At 38.8% G+C, this 22,767-nt stretch overlaps 2 protein-coding genes across 12 annotated transcripts in view; one reads left to right on the forward strand and one right to left on the reverse strand.

Moving 5' to 3' along the window:
* LOC148758739 (uncharacterized) overlaps positions 1–22,767 on the reverse strand; it is a 366,645-nt gene that overhangs the window by 239,844 nt on the left and 104,034 nt on the right. For 8 of the 9 annotated variants that reach the window (XR_016020154.1, XR_016020153.1, XM_088795362.1 and 5 more), the window contains one exon: positions 22,078–22,182. The gene's annotated coding sequence lies outside the window, so the exon portion shown is untranslated. Of the gene's footprint in view, positions 1–16,273; positions 16,603–22,077; positions 22,183–22,767 lie in introns of those variants that run through there. The other variant, XM_088795359.1, reaches the window with a different exon arrangement.
* The window catches only part of NOX3 (NADPH oxidase 3), a 63,735-nt gene continuing 50,197 nt past the window's right edge, over positions 9,230–22,767 (forward strand). For 2 of the 3 annotated variants that reach the window (XM_074333734.2, XM_074333735.2), the window contains exons 1-4: positions 13,709–13,842; positions 14,482–14,577; positions 14,685–14,795; positions 15,760–15,844. In XM_074333734.2, the coding sequence (XP_074189835.2) occupies positions 13,753–13,842; positions 14,482–14,577; positions 14,685–14,795; positions 15,760–15,844 (382 nt within the window). In that variant the 5' untranslated portion in view covers positions 13,709–13,752. Of the gene's footprint in view, positions 9,577–10,347; positions 10,549–13,708; positions 13,843–14,481; positions 14,578–14,684; positions 14,796–15,759; positions 15,845–22,767 lie in introns of those variants that run through there. The other variant, XM_074333736.2, reaches the window with a different exon arrangement.

Genomic DNA, 22,767 nt, shown 5'->3' on the forward strand with positions numbered 1-22,767 from the left:
CTTTAATTATTTGGTTACCATAGGTACAGTTCAAACAGAAAGATAGGATAAAAATGTAAAAATGTTTGATTCTTTCCATTTATTTATCGGTTGTCAGATAATGAGTTGGTGTATCCACAGCTTCAAAGGTGAAAATGAGGTGTTTCTTTTTTAGTATCTTTATGAATTCATGCATTTAAACATATTTGATATGCTGTTATCTTTATTAGCCCTAAAATTTTCCCATCTTTGGCCAATGGGAACTTTTTCAATTTGGTTCTTAAATCTTCTTAACATGTTACTTAGAGTCCTTGATAGTTTCCTTGCTTTCTTGTATGACAAGATAGTCCAAGCTCTCATGAATTTCCTGCTCGACCTGGACTCAGCCACTTACCATGGATTATGGTTTCTTTTACTGGTAAGTGGTATTTGGAAACCAGACCCTGAGTCAAGAGAAGCTCATTGCCCATTGCCATTTGGTTGTCCTCTTTTTTTTTTTCCCCTAGGCCTTCTTAATGAACTTAGCTAGAAAATAATCTTCTAGCTATACATATATCGTGACTTTATACTGACACTTCTGATTCAAATCCATAATTATAGAATTTGTACTTAGCCTCATTGATCTCCCATCTGCGTCACTTTTGAAAACCCTGGTTCTCAATGACACCAATATAAATATTCATTTTGTTTATACTTCAACACACACCATAGTCTTAGAACATTACCACTAAAAGTATATTTTAGTTTTTTGTCTGTACAGTATATAACTCAAAATGTACTCACATTACTTGTTAAAAATAACTTGGAATAATTCCTCTCTGTGTACTTACCGTTCTTTTAGTCCTGATCATTTAGATGGTAATTTTCTAATTTATTGTCTATAGACTGTCTTGCTTTGTAGTAAACCTTGCGTGTATTAAAATCTCAATATCTAAGAGAAAACCAATAGTTGAGTCCTACCTTCCATGAGGCATTTTTCAGGGCCTCTACCAAGATCCTAAAAGTTTCACTGGTTATGAACTATTTTTACATTAATTTGTGGCTCCATGTTTCATTACCTTTCAGTACAAATTCAAGGTTTTGACACTCAGGGCAATTCTGTTCCCTCCCACAGTCAGGTATGAACCGTTGTCTTCTAGGTTATAATATGGCACTGAATTCACAGCTTCTTCCACTGGGCAGGGAGCCTGCTATCATCTCTTGGGTACACCTGGGACATCTCCTCTAACCTGTAGGTCCAAAGGTGAGTTTCCATCCTGGAACCCCACCCCTCCCAGCACTATTGCTTTTCATACCCTCTTCATTTGTCTACCTATGGTTTTCTATTTTTGTCATAAACCTGCTTATGTATTTCTTAATATTTAAAAATAGTTTAGCTGGCATTTCTATGTATTTTAAGTAGTAGTGGAGTTCTCTACATCTATGAAGGCCACAGCCTTTTCCAGAAGTCTCAGAAATTAAACTTGTACAGATATATTCACACACCCCAGAAAATCCAGGGGAAATTTGGAAGCCTTCTTCATCCAGATAATTTAATATTTGTAAACATCAGATGAATTGACTGAATTTTTCACTGGATACTTGAGTGCATGTAGATATACATCCAATTTAATTTCTGGTACTTATTTCAAAAGCTTTTTAAACATTTAATCTGTGTCTTGTAGTATTTTGACCTTGAGCATGATACGTAGGCTCTCAGTGACTCAATGGGGATGCTTATTGCATTCTAGATTATATGACTGTCACTGATGTGTCACCGTAATAAAGCCTAATAGATCTTACAGGTTTGAGTGCTCTTTCTCTGGGTGTGCCTCAAGCACCGTGTAGGGGCACTGTCTTTTCCAGTGCATTATTTAGTCAATTGTTGCTCTGAAGAACACTTCAGGGCTCCTCAAGTGCCTCGCTTGCATTTAAGTTAGTAGGTTCCTCAAACTGAGCCCCCATCTCTTTTCAAAGTTGAATTTTTTAAGGAGAATAAATTCTATATTTTCAGTACGTTTTTCTTCTATGTCTTAAACATATCTTCACATGATTTTAAAAAGATATTTAAAAATTAAATGTATCCCTTGGCAATTTGATTTGTAGGCTAAGGAGAACAAACTTTTACGAATGGAATATTTTTAAATAAATCATAATTAATTAACTATGCAAATATATCAAATAAATTTGGATACATAGTTAGATGACTAATTACAGTTAAGAAAGGTTAGAATCTATAATACTATTTTTTAACTTGGTTAATATAATATTATAATTGGAGTTGCTTTGATCATGGGGAATGTCGGAGACAATAATTTTTCAAGCTTGGTTGGTTTTGAAATCATATGGTTATGAGTATTAGCAGCTTAATATAAAACGTGGTGCTGTCTACAAAGTTAAAAGAAATTATTTTTGTCATAATAAGCTATATTAATTTAATTAGTTGTCTATATGGTTACATTTTTCATTTGAAAATGAAAGTAGAATGGTAGTTGATAGATCTAGTTCTTTAAAAAGAGAAAAAAGAATTCTTTGATATTTTAATTCCATAGAAAAAAATGTTCTTCCTCGGGTTTTATTATTTCATATGTGCTAGAGATTTGAATGCTCATTAATTCCTGTGTTCATTCAGTAAGTGTTGGTAGGGACTCGGTGATGTGTCAGGGGCTCCCACACCTTGAGTTAACTTTCACGTGCTCTCTCCTGGGCCATTGCAATGGCCTCCCACTTTGCCTCCCGGCTTCTAGGCTCACTCCCTCCAGTCCGTCCTCCACTCTGATGCCAAGGCCGTCTTCTGATACAATAATCTGGTGCCTGCACACCTGTGTTTCATGCTTTCACAGGGCGTATCACCCCGGACCGTGGCAGTTCTAAACGGAGGGTCCATGAGCCACTTCCAGCCAACAGATGTGTTTCCTTGGGCTCACACTATGATGGAAGTGCTGTCTTTTGCTTTCATTTAAATTTGCCCCCAACCTTAAAAATAAGCAAATTTTACTATTCGGAAGTAAGAAAAGATGATATAGGAACACTTGTGACAACATGGATGGATCTTGAGAGTGTAATGCTGAGCGAAATAAGCCAGACAGAAAAAGCAGAGAACTATGTGATTTCACTGATATGTGGTATATAAACCAAAAACAATAAAAGAACAAGACAAACAAATGAGAAACAGAAACTCATAGACACAGACAATGGTTTGATGGTTGCCAGAGGGTAAGGGGGGTGGGGGTGGGGGGTGGGGGTGGTGGGAGATGAGGGTAAGGGGGATGGAATATATGGTGATGAAAGGAGAACTGACTCTGGGTGATGAACACACAATGGGATTTATAGATGATGTAATACAGAATTGTACACCTGAAATCTATGTAATTTTACTAACAATTGTCACCTCAATAAATTTAATAAAAAAATAAAAAATATTTTATATAAAATTCTAAAAATCTGACTTTTCTTCAAAAATTCAAAAGGCAATAATAATGGCCAACATTTCTACTGAAACTAAGCAGAGGCTGCCCCTTGCACATGAGGTTGGTCACAGCAGACACCTCAGGCGGGACTCACTGACAGGAACCACCTAGAATCTGAGTCTGACCCTGAATGCAAGCTGGGAGCCAATCTATTATTTTTCTTACAGGGCTGCAGTATGTTGAATTGTGGTCCCCAAAAGATATGTCCAATTGGAACATCAGAATGTTACTTTATTTGGAATAAGGTTTTTGTAGATATAATAACGGTAAATATCTTGAGATGAGATCATTCTGGATTAGAACAGGCCTTAAATATGATGATGGGTGTCTCCGAAGACACAGAAAAGGGGAAGACACAGAGGAAGGCCTTGTGAGGACACAGGCAGAGATTGGAATTACACATCCCCAAAACAAGGAACACCAAGGGGGCCGGCAGCCACCAGAAGTGACGAGTGGCATGGAAGGAATCGTCCCTCAGAGTTTCTAGAGGGAATCAACCCTGCAGACTTTTTGATGTTGGACTTCTGACTCCAGACTGTGAGACAATAAAGTTCTATTGTTTTAAGCTGCTGTTTGGGGTAGTTACAGCAGCGCTAGGAAACTAATAAACGCCTTCAGTGATCTGGCCTTCGCCTTCCTCCCAGTCCCCTTTGTCTGTTCTGTCTTCACCTTTGACCTCTGTGTACATGCTTGCGGTTTCCTCACATCCACGTGGCTTTGTGATTCTGTTTGCACCTGCTGCGCCCCTGCCTGGAAAACTCTTACATCTCTTTCTTACTGGTTAAATTCCAGTTCATCCTTCCAGACTCATATCTGAGGGCAAATTCCCGGGAGAACCCCTCCTCGTTTCCCAAACGGAGCAGATTGCTGCCCCCTCGTGGCAAACTGTACTTTGAACTATAACACAACACTTCCCTTATAGCCCTTAATCATACCAGGCAGAGAGTATTCCAGGATAGGAAAGCTTACAGAGGAGTCATCTCTGAACTAATCCTTGAAGGGGGTTAAGTTTATGTGCCATGTAATGGTTAATTTAATGTGTCCACTTGACTAAGCTATGATGCCCAGTTGCTTGGTCAGACACTAGCCTAGAGGGTGTGTGAAGGTATTTTTTAGATATGAATAATACTTAACTCGTTGGACTTTGAGTAAAACACATTACCCTCTGTATTGTGGGTGGGCCTCATCTAGTCAGTTGAAAGCATTAAGAGCCAAGACTGAGGTTCCCCAAAGTAGAAAGAATTCTTCTCAAAACTGCAACATAGAAATCCCGTCTGTGTCCGGCCTGCTGCCCTGTGTAATTCAGACTCAAGACTACAATATCAACTCTTGCCTGACTTTTCAGCCTGCCAGCCTACCTGACAAATTGCAAACTTGCCAGCCCCCATAATCACGTGAGACAATTCCTTAAAATAAATAAACAAATCTGTGTGTGTGTGTGTGTGTGTGTGTCCTATTGGTTCTATTTCTCTGGAGAACCCCAACTAAACACAAGGAGAAGGAAGAAGATTCCAGAAAGCTGGAACAAAATGCAGACATGCTGATGGGTTCAGGTGTGATTGGCTCAGAGGGTGTGCTGACACCTGAAAGAGACAAAGTTGGAATGGAAGCCTGGGGCCAGCCTCTCATGAGAGTCATTTCAAACAGATAAGCAGTTAGGATATGATGCATTCTGTGCTTTAGAAAGGTAATTACTCTGGTTGCAGAGTTGGGATGGAAGTGAAACAACCACGGACAGATATATCAATGAGGAACTAATTAAAAAAAAGTGCATGTGAGATGTCATAAAGGCGTATGTATGGTGAGGCACCTGGAGTGGATGGGAGGGGACATGTGGAGATACAGAGGCAGAATCAAGTGACATGAACAAATGGCTGGCTTTCTGTACTGTAGCTTCTTGAAGTCAATCTATGTCTTATTCATCTTAGCACCCAGCGCCTAGAACACTTGGGAAACAGCACTCAATAGTTTGTTAAATAAGTGAAAAAATGAAGAACATACAGGGAGAATAAAGAGAGGATTAAAGGCAGCCCTGATATTTGTCCATCAGAAGAGCCACTTTTTTCCTTTCAGTAGCTTTTAAGCATTCCTTCTTGTTGCCTATCCGCAAAATCTGTTAGTCTAAAAATAATCAGGAACAGTGCAGATTTAGCTTCCCACAAAATGCCTTCTCCCTTGAGCCTTGCCTCCGATTTTGTGGTGCATCCCATGTCTTCCCTTTTTCCACCCCCCAGTTCTCCCTGTATCACATTGAGCCATGACTGTATAAGATGCGAGCAATTTCTATGACGGCAAAGAGACTCAGTGAGGAGACCAAGTTGAGTGGAAGAGGGGAAGCCATCAAGGTTGGGTAGAAAATATATTAAGTTCTCAAAAGTAGGAAAACATATGAATAGGTCGACAAGACCTACCTACACAATGTGGAGAGGCAGAAAGACAGGAAGATGCAATGAGTACTGTTGGGTGTTTGTAGTCATCTGATTACGGGAACAAAGGCAGATGTTGACCAAGTGGTTTTAAGAAAAGCCACATTGCACATTGCACTGCCTTGGCCACCCTGACAACAAATCCTCTTTCTTATAACAATAATGTCACAGCAATAAAGACCCTTGCAAATCAAGTAAACATTAATTATAGGAGGAATAGTATATGGTGGAAGAAGCCCCACCTAGCGGAATGCGCAGGAAGGTGTCTGAAAGGAGTTTGAACCGCTAACACAGGATGAGATTAGGAGGCAAAAATTGAAGTTATGTATAAAAAGGATAAAGTGCAAAGGACAAATGAGTTTTCAACAATCAGTATCCAAAAAATTAAATGATGGGCAGCCATGATTTTTTTTTTACTCCATCTGTCTCACCTGGAAGAGACTTTGAACAGAAAAATGGAACTGTTACGATTGAGGACTGCAGCTGCTGTGGCACCACAGCTTTAACTGACAGTTACATTGGCTGGAAGGGTTGAGGCCACATGGAGAGGATGTAGGAATAGAACTAGGCATCAAATGCAGCAATAGACCCATGCACTGATTTGCAACTGATTTACAGACTTAATTGTTCTTGTTGAAGAGCCTTCTCTTAAAATGCACTCTGACATGGATTCTGAACAATTATTTTGTTTCCACCTCTTGGCTAAAAGAATTGCTTAAATTATAGCAAGGGAAAAAATAAAATTTAGTTTCGAATTATGTACCAGAAACAAGGCATTTCTTCAAGACAATTGGACTCTTAAATTGCATTCTTCCACTGGGAACATGTATGTTTTAAGTGTAAACTTTTAAACTTGGACATAAAATCTACACTCTCACAAGAATTATGTTGTCAGTGAGGTAGGACAGAGTGGCACTAGATGACTGATCCTCTGTCCAATTATTCCAAATCACGTTTTTTCTTTACTGGCTCAATTTAATTAGCCAGGCCATCATAAAATGCATCTAGCTCTGGATGTCAATCAAAACAGAAGCATTCATGTACATGGGGAAGTTGTCATCGGTGGTTTGGTAAATGCATCTGTGCATCTGTCTCAAAGGTAACATGGTGAGACAGGCGGACCACAGGCGTGGCGGTCAGGCACGAAGGGCCTGCAGCTCAGCCATGATAGTTGTGAACTAGGAGGTCTTAGGAGAGCCTGGGCCTCTTTGCCGCTCCACATCTTCCTCATCTATGAAATAGGTCTTATCCTCATTGGTCTGCAGAATTAAGTATCATAATGTATGCAACGCCTGGCACCTGGGAGGTCCTCCGGAAATATACACACTCCAGGCTACTGGAATGTGATTACACCCTCCCTCTGAGCATATTCTGAACTCATCATCGAGGACCCAGGCTCCTAGAGTGAGCTTTAGGAGATGCTCTTTGCTAATTCTTTCATCTCTCTCGGCTGTAGAGCAAAGATATGAAAACAGAGGTGCAGTGAGTAATGCAATGGGAACAACCAGTGGATTTGAACACCTGGGCTCTTAAACCTGTTTCTCCACGAACCAGCAATATGTCTTTAGACTGGTGCTGTAACCTCCCTGTCTCTGTTTTCTCCTTTGTTAAATGAGAATATTGCTCTACATGATCCCTAAGGCTTCTCTCAGTCCTTGAGTACTACAATTCTGGGCTATTTTGATTCAAAGTATGAGGCCCTAGAACCCTCTCTAAAAAAATATTCCTGAGTCTTTCTGTGTGTGCCTGTCCTGCGTTGTTGAATGATGGTTGTCATGATGACTGTGGACAGGGGACAGGTTTGTCCCCTTTTGCCAGTTTAGTGCTAATTGAATAGTCATAGAAATTTTATTATGGCACCAAGCAAACATACCTCTTTTCTGTGGTTTCAATTCTTTGTTCTATTTTCCATTAAAAAAAAAAAAAAAAAAAAAAAAATTGTACTGTTTTGGTTCAGCTTTCTAGTAGCCTTTTGTCAACGAAATAAATCTTCAAAGTTGTAATAATGGAAATATTAATAGTAGAGCAGCATAATAACAAATTTCACATGAGATGACAAGTGAAGAGCAAATCATTTCATCCTAGAAGAGAGATACGTGGAACCTGCTGAGTGACACTGGCAATCCTTTGGTATAATTGTGCAATGCTTTCTCCAGGTGCTGTTTTCATATCTGATGGTTTTACTTAAAAAAAAAAAAAAAATACTAAACCTTTGTTTGATCTTCCTGTTCTTTTCTGAACTCTGATCAAACCATTCCACCATTTGGCAAACTACCTTGTAAGTTACTAGCAGGCTTAAAAGTAAAGTTTCCAGCTTGTCTACATGGATCATAAAAGCAGAATATTTCAATAGATGTTCATTTGCTTTCTTATTAGTTACCATAAAATTCATGGCTGTTACAAGAAATATTTATTTATAGAAAGCTTGTTTTATGTTATTTCACCTCTCGCCTGTCTACTAAATCAAATGAATGTGATTCATTGTTTGATTCCAGAACCTTTCCCTGCAGCACACAGGGGATAAGTGAGTGTGCAGCGTAAAAGAGCAGCAGGAAAAGATGGTTTGGGAGTTCTCTCCTCATCACAAATATGTGTCTTCAATATTTAGTTGTTGTGGCAGGAAAATGGCAACAAATACATGAACTGTAAACCATCTGGCTTGAAATATGTTCAAATATGAATGTTCATCTTGAAAAATGAAATCTATGGAATTCTGGCATCCACTTTGACTTTTGAGAGATGAACAGCTTGAATATGCAAAGAAGGAATTTCTAGACTAGCCTTCTTAAACTTAAATTTTCCTGAACTCAGAAGTCAAATGAGTCACTGCATGGTTAGGAAAATTTCCCTCTCACTTTTAAACTTTAAGGAAAAACACGGTCTGCTTGAAAATTCTGCAACTGTATCTGTGTAGGGCTTTGTACAGAACCGTCTTGTGTGTTAAGAAGCAAAGAAATGAATGTGGTTTGTGTGCTTGTTATTTAACATTTGCTAAATTCTAATGTATGAGAAACACAGTATAGAAAACATGATAATTCTGGCTTTCACCAGATTCCTAAACCAAAAAGTTAAAACTAGCAAAAAGAGGAGACTTTGAATTGTGCCACTTAGTTGGGGGAAAGAAATGATGAGTTAGTCGCTCTGCTCTCTTGAGGACTATGATCCCCAGTGTCAGCGCCCGCCAAATGACATTGAGAAGAGGTGTAGGTGACTTGCTAAATGTAAAAAAGACATGTGCTGCAAACATGTGAGCAATGAGGAAGATGAAGGCAGGAGGACAGGCAGCGAAGGAAGCATGGAAGCCTTGTGGGCTTACACACCAGACCAGAAGTGACCACAGGAAGAAGACGAATCAGGAGTGCTTTTGCGTGCTGTTTGATGTTTGGAGAGCTTATTCAAATGACTTTTCGAGAGACACAGATACTCAAACGTATTTTCTCCTTCTTTTTTCCACACTATATCATTTTTCACAAAACCCAGCCTGTTTCACTTCTGGAAAGAATTCTCCCCAGACTAAATCTGTCACCCAGATGTCTTTGTGCATCAGCCTCCGTCAGAGGTACCACCTCTGCCACTCCAAGACACACTCATCTTTGAAAGATTCTCTAGTTGTTGCACTTGTAACCTGTCGCCTCCTTACTACATTCTAAGCATCTAAATAACAGAATCCAGACCGCGAACACCACTGTGCCAGGCATCGTGTGACGCATGCCGTAGTCTCAGTAAGTGTTCATTCGAAAATGTGAAAGTTGAATAAATGAAAGAATTATGCCATAGGTGGGGGGAAGCATGAACTGGATCATGTTAACTAAGTTTATGATACAAGTCAGATTAAAATGATATTAACAGAGCACAATGTTTCTTGAAATAAAATTACAATATACTTAATTCAGCAAAAGGGTAGAGTATTGGTGGATATACTTAATTAAATTGTATTTTTAAATCAGATATATTTTAATGTATGGACTTTCTTAACTTTTGTCTTTTATCTTGATTTTCCTTTTAAAACGGAATTCATCCAACATATGATTTATCTAATTATCACAACCAATTCTCCTCAAAATAACCATGTAAGAATTTGAGATTTTATGTGTTTGTGTGTTTTCTTTGTTTTAGTCATTTCTTTTCAATTTAATACTTAGATGTTTATAAATGTTTTAGGAAAAGGCAAAAACATGTTTAATGCTTAGAAGAGGAAAATTTGGCAATGTTACTTTTATACTCTGTGAACTCCGCTATATCTACAGGGAACTTAGACTTTTAGTATGCAGCAGCAAACACTACTTGATGAACCATCTTGCCCTTGAGGATCAAACCATTTATTTGTTGGGTCAAGTGTTTAACTAAGAAACGACAAAGAACTGAAAATGTAATAGAGCAAATCAGATCCAGGAATGCAGTGTGGGCAGTGTAGTTTGTGTTCACACATACAGGCAATTAACCTGTGTTTGTAATCATCTTTGTTCTGTTTCCCTCCTACTTTTTCATTACAGGAAGTTTGCTATCGATGATCTTTACAAGGAAAAAGGCTCACATCATCTTTTGTGGATTTGCTGGAAGCGCCAATGAATATACCCATTTGATTAGAAAGACTACCTGCCTTGGAAACAAGCAATGTAAATTTCACTTCATTTGTTCTGCAAAAATTCTGAGAAATGAAACCGGTGCTACTTATGAGCAATGAAAACAATTAGGTGAGACTAGATCCAATTCCGAGCACTTACATCATTTGAGTAGATTTGTACAATTTCCTCTCTCTTTAGAGGCAGCCCTATGAAGCTGGCCTAATTCTAGCTTGAGTTCTATGAAGTCTGATTGAAATATTGTAAACCAACCAGTGGCTCATCATATTATTCTTAAGTGTAAAAATTTAAAAAAAGTTGGGAAGAAAAAGTATGTTTATCAATTGCACAAAACTATTGAGCTCTGAATGAATGTGAATACAACTTGAAGTTCATGTTTTTGTATGAGTAAACTAAGCATCATGCAAGTTCTACAAAAACACAATCTATGAAGAAAAATGCTGAAGTTAAGTCATGAGTTATACTTCCATAATACAACAATGAGCCATTTTTATACACTATGAATGAATAATAGCTGTACTTTAACACAATGTGTCTTTACATATTCAAAATGAGGAATACACATATTGAAGAAATAAGAATAGGGCATGCAAAGATATGTTTTTGAGCCTAAGCCTTTAAATTGTATTTTCACCACTAGAAATATTCTAAGCAATTAACAACAACAAAACAATGTGACCACACATTATTATTCAGCAATATATGCCTTTCACTTGTAACACTGTGTGAAGAGTACAGAAGGGTAGCAAATTCCAACTCTCCCTTACACTCCCGGAATCTAAAATAGACAAGATAGGATAAAATTCTAGGTGCATTCTCTCTGAATTAATTTTTATAACCCAACTGAATCAGGCCTCTAAGATATGTAAATCCTAAACACTTCAGAAATAACAAATCATTTCATCATGGAAGATTATTGGCTTAAAAAATGAATATGAAGGCTTTACATCTTTATATGACTCACTGTTAAAGAAACAACTGAAGATATTTCACTGACTGCACTCTAACCTCAGGTTAATGCTTCCAAAATACCTGTACTTATACATATTTCTAAAGGGGGATTTCTTTTTTTAAAATGTCCTTTTCTAAAGAAAAGAAAATTTGTTAAATTTTTATTGGCAAATCTAAGACTTCTCCCAAACAGGCATCCTCTCATGTGTGGGTGTGCATAAGTGTGTTTATGAGTGTGTGGGTGTATGTGTGCGTGTATTAGGGGAGCTGGTGGTGAAGGAGGAATGAGATTGGCTTTACGGGGCTTTATTACAATTAGCCCCATTAAACCAACATGGAAACTAGGGCTCAAAAGAGGTAACACAGCCAGGGCTGATGACAAGCAGAAAGCTCACCGATTTATCAAAATGCTTAACCTGTAATACCAAAGTTCAAAATGGTTAGAAATATAGGTTTTCAAAAAATGTACCTGGAATTTGTTCTAATTGAGTATGGTAAGATCGTAGACATGAAGACACCTGCCTTGAAAGAAGAGTTTATTACCTACAGTTCCGTAAAGGAGGGGACACACGACACCACGCAGGGCCGCACCGGGAAGCACCAGGGTCAGTTACGAGGCTGAAGGAACAAAGGGGAGAGCGTGGGCCAGAGCCAATATGGTGGTTCTTGCAGGAAAGAATGGGCAAGACAGGATGGCAACCTGAACAAGCCTCAGACTGAATAGTTTAAAGAATTTCAGGAGGCTCTGGGCTGGAGGGGTGTTGCCTAGTTGTCCTCTACCTGGCCGTGGGGTGACATAGGATAGAGAGAATATTGAATTGGTGTGTGAAAGCTTGAGAAAGGAGGTAATTGGGGGGTATGGGCTCTGGATTGGCTTGGTTACACATCAAAGATGTGTTCTCATGAAAGTGGTTTGCTATCACTAAGAATTAGCTGTCCCTCCTTGATCAACAATGCCCCAAGATGTTAATGACATTTTTATATAAAAAACAAAAAAACATGGTTCATATAGTAAGACAACGTTATTCGTTTTTATATTGGTATCATGTAGAAATAGATAGCATAATTAATCATATTTATTTGTAATTAATAAATTAAATGAGTTCCTATAGTTTAAATATGTCCAACTTATAAGAATGAAATTAATGTCTGTATATTAGGCATGTTGATGCACAAATCCGTATATTAATATTTCATAAAATATGCCGTATAAGGCAGTGTTTACAATGAAGATGCTCAAGTCAGAGGGAACTGAATTCAAGTCCCAACTGACCCAACCGCAAGTTACAACATTGGGCCTGTGTCCACACTTGTGTGATGGGCCTATAATACCTACCTCATAGACTGAATGTGTGATTTAATGGGACAATATTCAAAGTGTTCTTAACATAGTACCCAGATTATTTATTGAAGATTTAGGGTGATGATGATGATGATGATTTACTTCAATAAATAACCAATTATTATTCTTACCAGGTTTTTGAAAATTGTTCATTCTTTTAGGACAACTAAATACATTCACCATGAAGATCTAGAAAGCTTAGGCAATTATTCAGATGACTCAAATTAATTGTCAAAAAATTTTAAATAAAATGTTTGGGCCAGGACTAGCCAGAAAACTGCTTCAACTGGGACAACTTTACCCACCAGAGTGGTATTTAACAGTCGTGCTTCATAAAATCAGAGAATGGCCAGGTTCACGGACGGCCACTCCTGGGATCACTAAGTACAAAAGAATATTCTTGTTTACCTCATGGGTGCACCAAGTGGGGTTAGGAAAAAATAGGATTTATTTCATAAATCCCGCAAAAATAATCACTTTATTCTTTTATAGTCACACTTTTAGATTTGAGAGTTCTCACGTATGTGATTTTTTAAAGATCTTTTTCTTCACCATCTTCTGAAAGACGGTTTAATTCATATTTATTTACTCACCATTCTATATCTTTTAAAAGAGCTTTAAAAGGGGTGGGGTGGGGGAGAGTAAAGAAGAAAAATAAACTAGAGAAAGCTCTTGTGAAGCATTTTGCTATATCCAACATTCAGCAGTTAGGTTATTTCTCAAATTTATATAAAGACTTATTATCATCTTGACTGCAATCATGTAGAAAATGAATGAGGTATAAAGTACATGAGGATAATTTAATAAAACGAGCTTTCTTTCCTTATGAGATCTTTGAAGAAAGGAATCATTAGACAGAGACCTGCCTTGTATTCACCCAGGTCATGAGGCGTGTCAGTTTGGTGATGTGCCTTTGGCAAGACGTCCTTAATTAGAAATTCCTCGAGAGCTGCTCCCAGTAGGTGCTTCCTAAGACAAAATAATTTAGCAGAGGAGCCCTTGCTAGGATGCTACACAGGTGAATGAAAGAAAGAATTTGCCAACAGCAAGAGAGGAAAACTGTCGTGATGGGGTGTTGGATGTTGAATGAGAGTGTGTCTGTCATATTAGCAGTAAGTTTTGTTTTTGCTATTCAACTTTAAATACATATTGAATAGTCTCTGATTTTTAGGATAACTTGGATAGGAATGCTAAATAGCTTCAAGTATTACTCTGGTTAAAAAACTATAACTTGTTAGAAAACATTCAGTAGCTGTATTTAATTTATCCTTACAGAATTATGTAAAGTTGTTTTCCAATTGAGTTCATTTTTAATTATTTTTAAAGTCAAGTAGTTTGATTTTGCATAATGTATGAATGTTTCTCTAAATCAAATGAAGTCTTTGAATTAGACTATGAGATTGGAATTTTTCTAGAGTACTTTTTGAGTTGTTTTTTAAAGATTTCTTCCTTCTTGGCACCGTAGACTTAACACATTATAGCAATGTTGATTAAGAAGGTTTTGCACTTTTCTTAAAGTTCCTTAAAGAATACCCAGTTGTGTTAAAAATCTTTTTTAGAGAGGAAAGAATTTCTTACCAATATACATACTGTTAAGAACTAGTCAATAAAATGATGACATGAAGTAACTCTGATTAATATTGAGAAGCTCATTTCACTTGAACTGGACCCCAAGGAGAACCCCAAGTGATTTTGAAAAGAAGAAAAGGTTGAAGACAGTATTGACTGGTTCTCTTTTCATTCTACTCTAGATCTCATGGTTGGGAGTTAATTTATATCTGTTTATCGACACATTCCGTTGGTATGGAGAGGAAGAGTCTTTCTTTTATACACGAGTGATTCTGGGTGTAAGTAGACTTGGTGACTCTATCATTTCAGAAAACAAAATGCATTCTATTGGCCCAGCTTTCTTGTTCTCACTGTATCTCCTTCTCATGTCTCTATATATGAATAGTCAACCCTGGCTTGGGCAAGAGCGTCTGCAGTCTGCCTGAATTTTAACTGCATGCTAATTCTATTGCCAATCAGTCGAAACCTCATTTCGTTTATAAGAGGAGCAAGTATCGTAAGTACTAAATTATTTGAAATAATTTCAGTTGTTATGACTTACTAATAAAAGTGCCATTGAAAACAGAGATGTACTTTACTATAAAATTCCCAATAATCGTGTTTAGATGAAGCTTTGCTTCTTTGTAAGAGAGAACACAATAGCTAAAACTGAAAATCAGAAATCGGTACATCGGACTTGACTTTTACTTTTGCCATTGGACTGATCAATCAACCTTCCCCTGATACATTTGCTCCATCTGAAAAGTAGAGCTAATAAAATTGACCTGACTCACAAAGATGGAAGTATTATAACAGCCTGAACTATTACCATTTCTGACGGAAAGGAGACAAATATGCAATTGAGCCAAATGCCACTACAGAAACATCGCTCTGAATTCTCAAACCCAGAAAGCACAATCAGAGTACACAAATTTTACGATGTAGATTTTAACCCCTACCAGACATAAAGGAACGTGTCCTAATTATATTGATTTCACTGTATTAGGTACTTATCTGTGTCTCCTGCTAAACAGAGTAAACACACTGCACAGAAAAATGAGACCTTCAATGAGCTTTAGTAAACAAAATTATTATACACTCATCTTCATAATTTTATAAATATTTAGATATAGATGACTATAGTGCCTTGCTTTGTGTACCAAGGATTAATTTATAGACTATAAACATCGATGACAATGATGGTTATTATCTTTCTTTTCCAAATAAGCATGGATATTAGCAGGTTCATTCCTGAGTTTTGACTTATAACCAGGGTACTACTAACTCAATCATTTTTATTGAGTTGAAGTTTCAGAAAAGCCAGTAATAACCATTTGGTTTTGCTTGTTGGACTAATTAATGGCCACTCATTTTTGTGTCACATAACCCCACCTTCAGTAAAGTCCTGCTCCCTTAAGTCTCATGACACTGTCATCACTATGATTTCTCCCTAGCCAAGACTTTTATTTATGTTACTCTAGTGCTGCAGAGGACCATGGAGAAGACACTTAGACAAAAACCTCAAATTCCACAAACTGGTCGCCTATGGAATAGCCATTAATGCAAGTAAGTGCTTATTAGTCATTGCCTAATGTGTTTTAAAATACCTAAGGTTTACCTTTATAGTTTTGTCTATTTCCTTTCACCGAAGGCTCCCCCTTAGGTACAAGAAATCTTTTTCTTCCATCTAACCACATAAACCTTATCCGAGGTCTGACAATTAAGTTTGCAAACTTGTTGCTACGATATTGCTAAATTTTTTTGATATCAGAGGGATTATTCATTATGAATTTGTACTAAATGGACAAACACTCAACCAAGTACATTATTTGGAAGTGCTGAAAAGACTGCGCGAAAAAGTTAGACAACCTGAACTTTTCACCAACAATTCATGGCTCTTGCAACACAACAATGCACCAGCTCACAAGGCACTATCTGTGAGGGAATTTTTAGCTAGTAAACAAATAACTGCATTGGAACACCCTCCCTACTCACCTGACCTGGGCCCCAGTGAATTCTTTCTTTACCAGAAGATAAAGGAAATATTGAAAGGAAGACATTCTGATGACAGTCAGGACATCAAGGGTAATACGAGGACAGCTCTGATGGTCATTCCAGAGAGAGTTCCAAAATTGCTTTCAAGGGTGGACTAGGTGCTGACGTCAGTGCATAGCTTTCCAAGGGGAGTGCTTCAAAGGTGACCACAGTAATATTCAGCAATGAGGTACGTAGCACTTTTTCTAGGATGAGTTCGCAAATTTAATTGTCAGACCATCAAATAAACGGATTTTCAAATTTCTAACTTATACTCATGCAGTTTTTTCTAGCAAGCCTTCAATTTGTCAAGGAAAAGTTTATGAAACTTCATTTTCATCTGAGAATAATTAAGCTTGCTGACAATGATACGTACCTACTTGAAAAACAAACACTTTGCTATTTAATATAATTCACATCAGAAATAAAATTGACCTATATTCAAAAGCTCATTCACAGTCATCGGAAAAATGATTATCAAATGTTATCATGAGAAGTAAAAAGACAAAAGTAAAGCCAGCTCATGTGAACAAGGTTCTGAATAGTTTTGAGCTAGTGGATATAAAAAGATCTTGAAAAGATATGAAGCTTTACAGGCATATAAAGTGTTATTGTTATTTCTTGAGTTAGAAAACAAGAGAATTCAAGAGAAAGGCACTAGAAATGAACATCCAAGGCCAAGATCAAACTCTGGGGAAGAAGACAAGTGGAGGGGTAATAACCAACTAACTTGTGGTTTTGTAGGACAAAAAATACATTGAAATAAAAGGCTATCTGAACAACAAAGAGTTATGGTCCAGGGCTGTTTCCCTCAAACTAATTTAACTATAAAATGTTTTCCTCATTTGTATTTATCCTCTCATGCATGAAAAACAGCCAAGAAAAAGAACGCTCAAAACAAATGTGGATTTAATTAAGTAACAAGACATGACAGACTCGTGCCCGAGTGCCAATTAACACAACTTTGGCTGTGTGGTGAGACCTGTGGGGAGATTTCCCCATCAGTTGTCCTCAACACCAGATTAAACCAACCCAGGAAATGCTTGCAAGAGGTCTTTGTAGTTTGTTCAGAAAGAAAAAGACATCATGTCCTCAAGAAAACCAGCTAAGGGATGGAGGGCAAAGAACAAGGCTAATTCATTTTTTTGTTCCAAGGTCCACAGTAGCTCCAAGTACTATACACAGGTGCCAATAGCTTTGATGAATAAGTGACTGTGTGAATGAATGAAGACTCGGGGAAGCAGATTTCAGCTCAGAAATGGAAGTCTTGTCCAGACCTTCAAAATTACCTAAAATTAGAACCAGGTTTCCCTGAGAGCACTGAGTTCCCTGCAGTGGCTGGTGTCCAAGTGGAGTTGAGATTGCTCCTTAGAAGGCTCTTCAGAGAAGGAATTCAAGGACTCTCTAGGCTGATTAAAAATCTTAAGAATCCTAAATTCGTACGTTAAAAGAGGAGAGACGACAGTAAAATGGCAGGAAGATTATTATCACCATGCAATAGCTGTAAGGCAGAATTGGACTCTCAGAAAAAGTTACAAAGATATTATAAAGAGAAGGAACAACAACAAAAAAGTATCACAGCATCAAAACACATCAGAAAAGAAAGCAAAGAACCAGGGAAAATGTGTTATAAAATAGGTTTCTCCTTAAACCTTTGGGCATGTATATTTCTCTCTGTATAATCATATTTCAGTAGTACTAATGCATCAGCAATGTGTAAAAAAAGTCTCCCGTGTACATAACATTCTGGTAGGAGCTACAAGCTTCCGAAACTGTGTGGTCAGTACTGTGTTCAGAATGGAGTATAATATGTAGGGGCAGCAATTGACTTGAATCGAGTTATTTTAAACCCCCGCAGCAGGCCCTGGTTGTGTGATCTCAGATAAGTGCCTTATGCTCTGCCTTCTGTGGAATTAAAAGAATACTAATACAATCTATGCATCTCTATGAGACACGCAGACGAGTTGTCAGGACTAGTTGTCAGATTACAAGGCCATCCACTTGCTGCCATGGCAAAAAGAGTCAAATCCAAGTTCCGCATGGCCAGCAGGCTCTGCTCCTAGCGCCGCGCGCTCCTCCAGTCTCATCCCTCCCACAGCCTCTTGCTTTTCCCCCCGGGCGGTACCCAGCTACTGGCAATCCCTGAGGAGTCTGTGCTTTCGTTCTTGTTATTCTGTGTCTGAAATGCTCTTCCTCAACTTCTTCACTGGGTAAGATGTTGCCACATCCAGGACTTCTTGCCTGGTCCATTTCCCCTGACCTGCCAGGTCTGGGGAGTTGGCCCCCCTCACCTGCAGGCCACAGTCACACCCCCTACCACATAGAGAAATTTCTCAGACTCAGATCACCCCAAGGGCTGAGACTGCGCTGTATGCATCTTGGCTTCCCTGGTCCCTGGCTCACAATAGGTCCTCAGCGCATCTGGTCAGCCTGAGGCTAAGCAGGCATCGCCCAGCAGGCCAAAGAGGCTGAAGGAATTCATGGGAAAGGTACCCAACACGGCAGCACAGGAGTCATTCAGGGAACTGGGAGCAGTTTAGGGTGGAAAAAACAAGAATGTGGTCTGTGAAGAGATTCAAAAGGATGCCAGTCGTCCAAGAGCATGAACTCACATTCGGCTGCAACAAGAGAAAGCAGGACGCTCTTCCTCCCTCTTTCCCTTGCAAATCCCTCGAGAGAATCAAGTGTTCTCTCCGGCAGCCAGCCACCTTCCATGTCAACACCCACCACTGTGCCTGCTCCCAAACATCTCCGGGGGCTCGCCCAGCAAAGGCAGATGGCTTTTGAGAGCAAAGTGCTCCAGTTCTCTGACCGCCATGGCAACCAGCAGCGCTCTGGTTGTTTCCATTCCTGGCAGAGGCAGGAGGGTGGGGAGAAAGCGCTCTGCTTCTCCCCAACCCTGACAAAGCAATTATTACATTTCACATTAACTAAGAAATGTGGCTGGCAACTGCGCTTTTAGAGAGAGAAAAAGTGCTAAGCCCTGGTTTCATAGATGTACCTTTGCTTTTCACATTTTGTCCTTCTGGTGTATTAGCCTGGGAGCAGCTGAAAATGTCCCCATCCTTATTTTATTAGCATTGCCCATTACGCTGGTTTTCAAATAGCTGACTGGCTTAATAGAGGTGTGTAACCTTGGAAGACACGCATCCACATAGAAGTGTGCGTGCCAGCCTCTAATTTCTCATCCGTTCCCCTATAAGTTGAACTGCAGGCTTTAATTGGTCAAATCATTAAAGGATGTAATTAGAGCCTGGTGGAAGTAGGCTGGGGAGGGGGAGGGAAGAGGCAAACAGTGGTATCTATAATCAAGGGCATCACCGAAAACGCAGTGACAGGAACGCTTCTTATTTTGGCTTCCTGCCTTCCTGCTTGCCTGCCTATGATAAGAGCTGCTGGAGCATTCTTCCACCACCAATAAATCATGTTCAGGCACCTATAACCCCACTGGTACACAAATCGTAGTTTCACGGCCTCTTCGTTCTTATTAATGCAGATCTTTCTGGCCTCTCTGGTCCACAATAGACCTTGAAGACCCTTCCAATGGAGTAGCTGTACTTGGAGCCTGAGCTTCCTTCAACGGGTGCTGTAAACAGTGACCCAGGCAGCTCGCTAGCAAATTCTGCAGCTTCCCTCTGCTAAGTTCCAGGGGCGTACAATGACCCATTGCAGCTCAGTGATAAGTTGCTAAAATTAGTTTACAAACCTCAGTAAAAACAACAGGGACAGGTAAAGAGGAGTGTGCTCAGAATAAGGGTACTGAGAACAAAGATTTGGAGGCCCCAAGGTAGAGGACAACTCCAGAGGCCCCAACTCTCAGGACCAGATCCCAAAAGAATTGCTACTAACCCAGTTCTGCTAGAGGCACTGGGAGCTCCAAGGAGACTCTCTCGCCATCCCCGCCTAGCGTGATTAAATGTGACTTACAAATGAGTGGCATGCACAGGGTACCACAGTCAATGAGTATTCCTGCAGAAATCAGACCACAAATTTGAAAGTTTAGGGCCCAATTCTGGCTACAGGAATGCTGCCAGTATTTGTCCCCGGGTCCTTATTTCTAATGGCTATGTCATTAGAAGGTGACTAACTCCACCATGACTGTTATCACTGACAGGCAGACAAAAAGATAGCAGGAACTGACCACCCTTCCAAGATTCTCCCTCAATTATGCTTCCTTTGATCTCCTGAAAAATAAAAAGAAGGAAAGAAAGAAGGAAAAGAACTTTCTCAAGGCAACTGGCTCTAATTGTAGCCTTCATGATTTTTTTGTTCCCTCTTCAATAAAAGTTCCTTATTTGAACTCAGAAGTTCACACACCAATTAAATGTGCATTTGTAGTGTGTCGAATATCGCTGCTCTCTTTTAACTGTAAAAGTACTTTGGTGAGAAAATGAAATTGTGGAAAAACCCAAATATAGCATCGTTTAGCCTGGCGTTTGCGTGGGTTTTGGAAATATTTATCTTGGGCTCTCCCAAGGGCTCAGCAGAAAGTCCTCAGAGACATGAGGAAGGGTGACCTGCACAGCTGATGGCACTGGATTTGCCACAAAACTTAAAAAGCCTCTTTAATCTAGTGTTGATTTTGAAACCATATTAAAACATGAGTTTCATGTTTGCATTACTTTCATATTGGACTCCAGATCCCTTTTAAATGATAAATGTTTCCAGTTAACTTCAGATAGAGACCCAGGAGACAGGCAGCTGGAAGGCAGCTTAGATATTGTGTAGTTCAGTCCAATTCACCCATTCTACAGATGAGAAAACAGAGGCTGAAAGAAAGCCAAGTAACTGAGAGGTATCCTGTTCAGTATTCTTTCTGCTACATGATATCAAATCTAATAACATGCTATGATTCTGATGACTAAGAGAAAAATGAAGCCATATCACTATTTTATCACATACATGAAACCACTGTCACTGTAAACATAGGTAACAAGGCCATTCATACTAAAATAACTGAAATGTACAAAGAGAAGAATAGAAAATATAATGTCTGAAAAAGAACAAGATCGATATCTCCCCTGGTTTCTATCAGTCCCAACAGCCCTGAATTTGGTAGCTGGGCTAGTTTTAGTTCCAACCCAAGATCACAATAAAATTAGAATTGGATCTAAGAGGAAATAAAACATTTAGACAAAGTTTGCCCAAGCAGTTTTCTCTCTGAGAATTCCTGAGATAAGTAAGTTATTCTACTTTTTATCTTCTACCTATGAAAAAAGGAAAACCAAGATGGTGGCAGCTTGAGCAAAGGAACATTTAAGACATGAATTTTAAAGTACAAGAAAAAAACTGGAGAGGATAGTTTTCAACATATTCCCTCAGGAGCTACCTCTTGAAAAGTGTCTTGGGCTTTCATTAGTTTCTTCAGCTCTGTTATGAGAGAACTGCGAATAAAGAGTGCAATATTTTGGTTCATTCAATAAATGTACTTAAATTTAGTTTAACAGTGTCAAATTCTCATGTGGAAATCAATCTGACAGACAATAGATTGTGATCAACATGTCACGACCCAGGAGGAGAATGTTATAGAATGCAGAATATAAGACACAGAACTTACCTGTTTTCCCTTTCTGACTGTCACATGGGGATGATGTAATGGTAAATACAACACCTAATTTGGTTTGAAGCTCAGTATCTATTTCTGTAAAATGGGAACAGCTCTGCTCTGTCTGGTGTGCTTTATTTAGTCCGAGGGAGGATGGAAGAAGGTTAGGAGCAGAGAAGAGAGGGCAAAGTGAAGGAATGTGAAAAGCATTTACACTCACCTACAATGATGGCTCCAAAGGCTGTGATCAGTCCTAAGTAATTGGAGCTAGTTTCTGACTCTAGATTAGACGCCAAGTGACCCAGTCAAAGTGTTTTAGCCAAGCCTGTAGGAGAAATTCATTTTCAGTAAAAAGTAAGGTATAACAACTATTGATTAGTGAAAAGAAGCAATATGCCTAAAAGGTCAAAAGGTGGGGCCCTGGAGTTAGGCAAACAGGGTTTGTCCCACCTTTGCCATTAATGAACTACAAGCTCCTTCACCTTTTGAATGCTGGTCTGTAAAGGGGAATAAGACTAATACCTGAAGATTACCTGAGACAATATGTCTAAAGCATTTGTGACAGTGTTCGGGGGATAGTAAACATTAAATCTATGTTAGCTATGAGAAACATTACCTGTTTTTTTTTTCAAAACATTAAGTTACTGATCAGAAAACAGTGGTTAGAAATACTGGAGAATGTTTCTGCTTAATGTAGCAAAAGTTCCCATTTCATATATAGCTTATTGGAAGAGACTGTTCCTAGATAAACTTTTCTAGCTTTGTGGGCACTGAGACTAAAGAAAGTAGCCGCTGCACAGACATGGCTGCATATGTTGACAAATGAAACTTAAGGGGAAAATAGTCTCTTGACTGTGTCCTCATGGGTTCCATGAGGACACAGTCAGCATCACAGACTCAGAAACACTAC

This window comes from Rhinolophus sinicus, chromosome 2, assembly GCF_057876585.1.
Source record: "Rhinolophus sinicus isolate RSI-liver-muscle chromosome 2, RSI-T2T, whole genome shotgun sequence".
Classification (NCBI taxonomy): domain Eukaryota; kingdom Metazoa; phylum Chordata; class Mammalia; order Chiroptera; family Rhinolophidae; genus Rhinolophus; species Rhinolophus sinicus.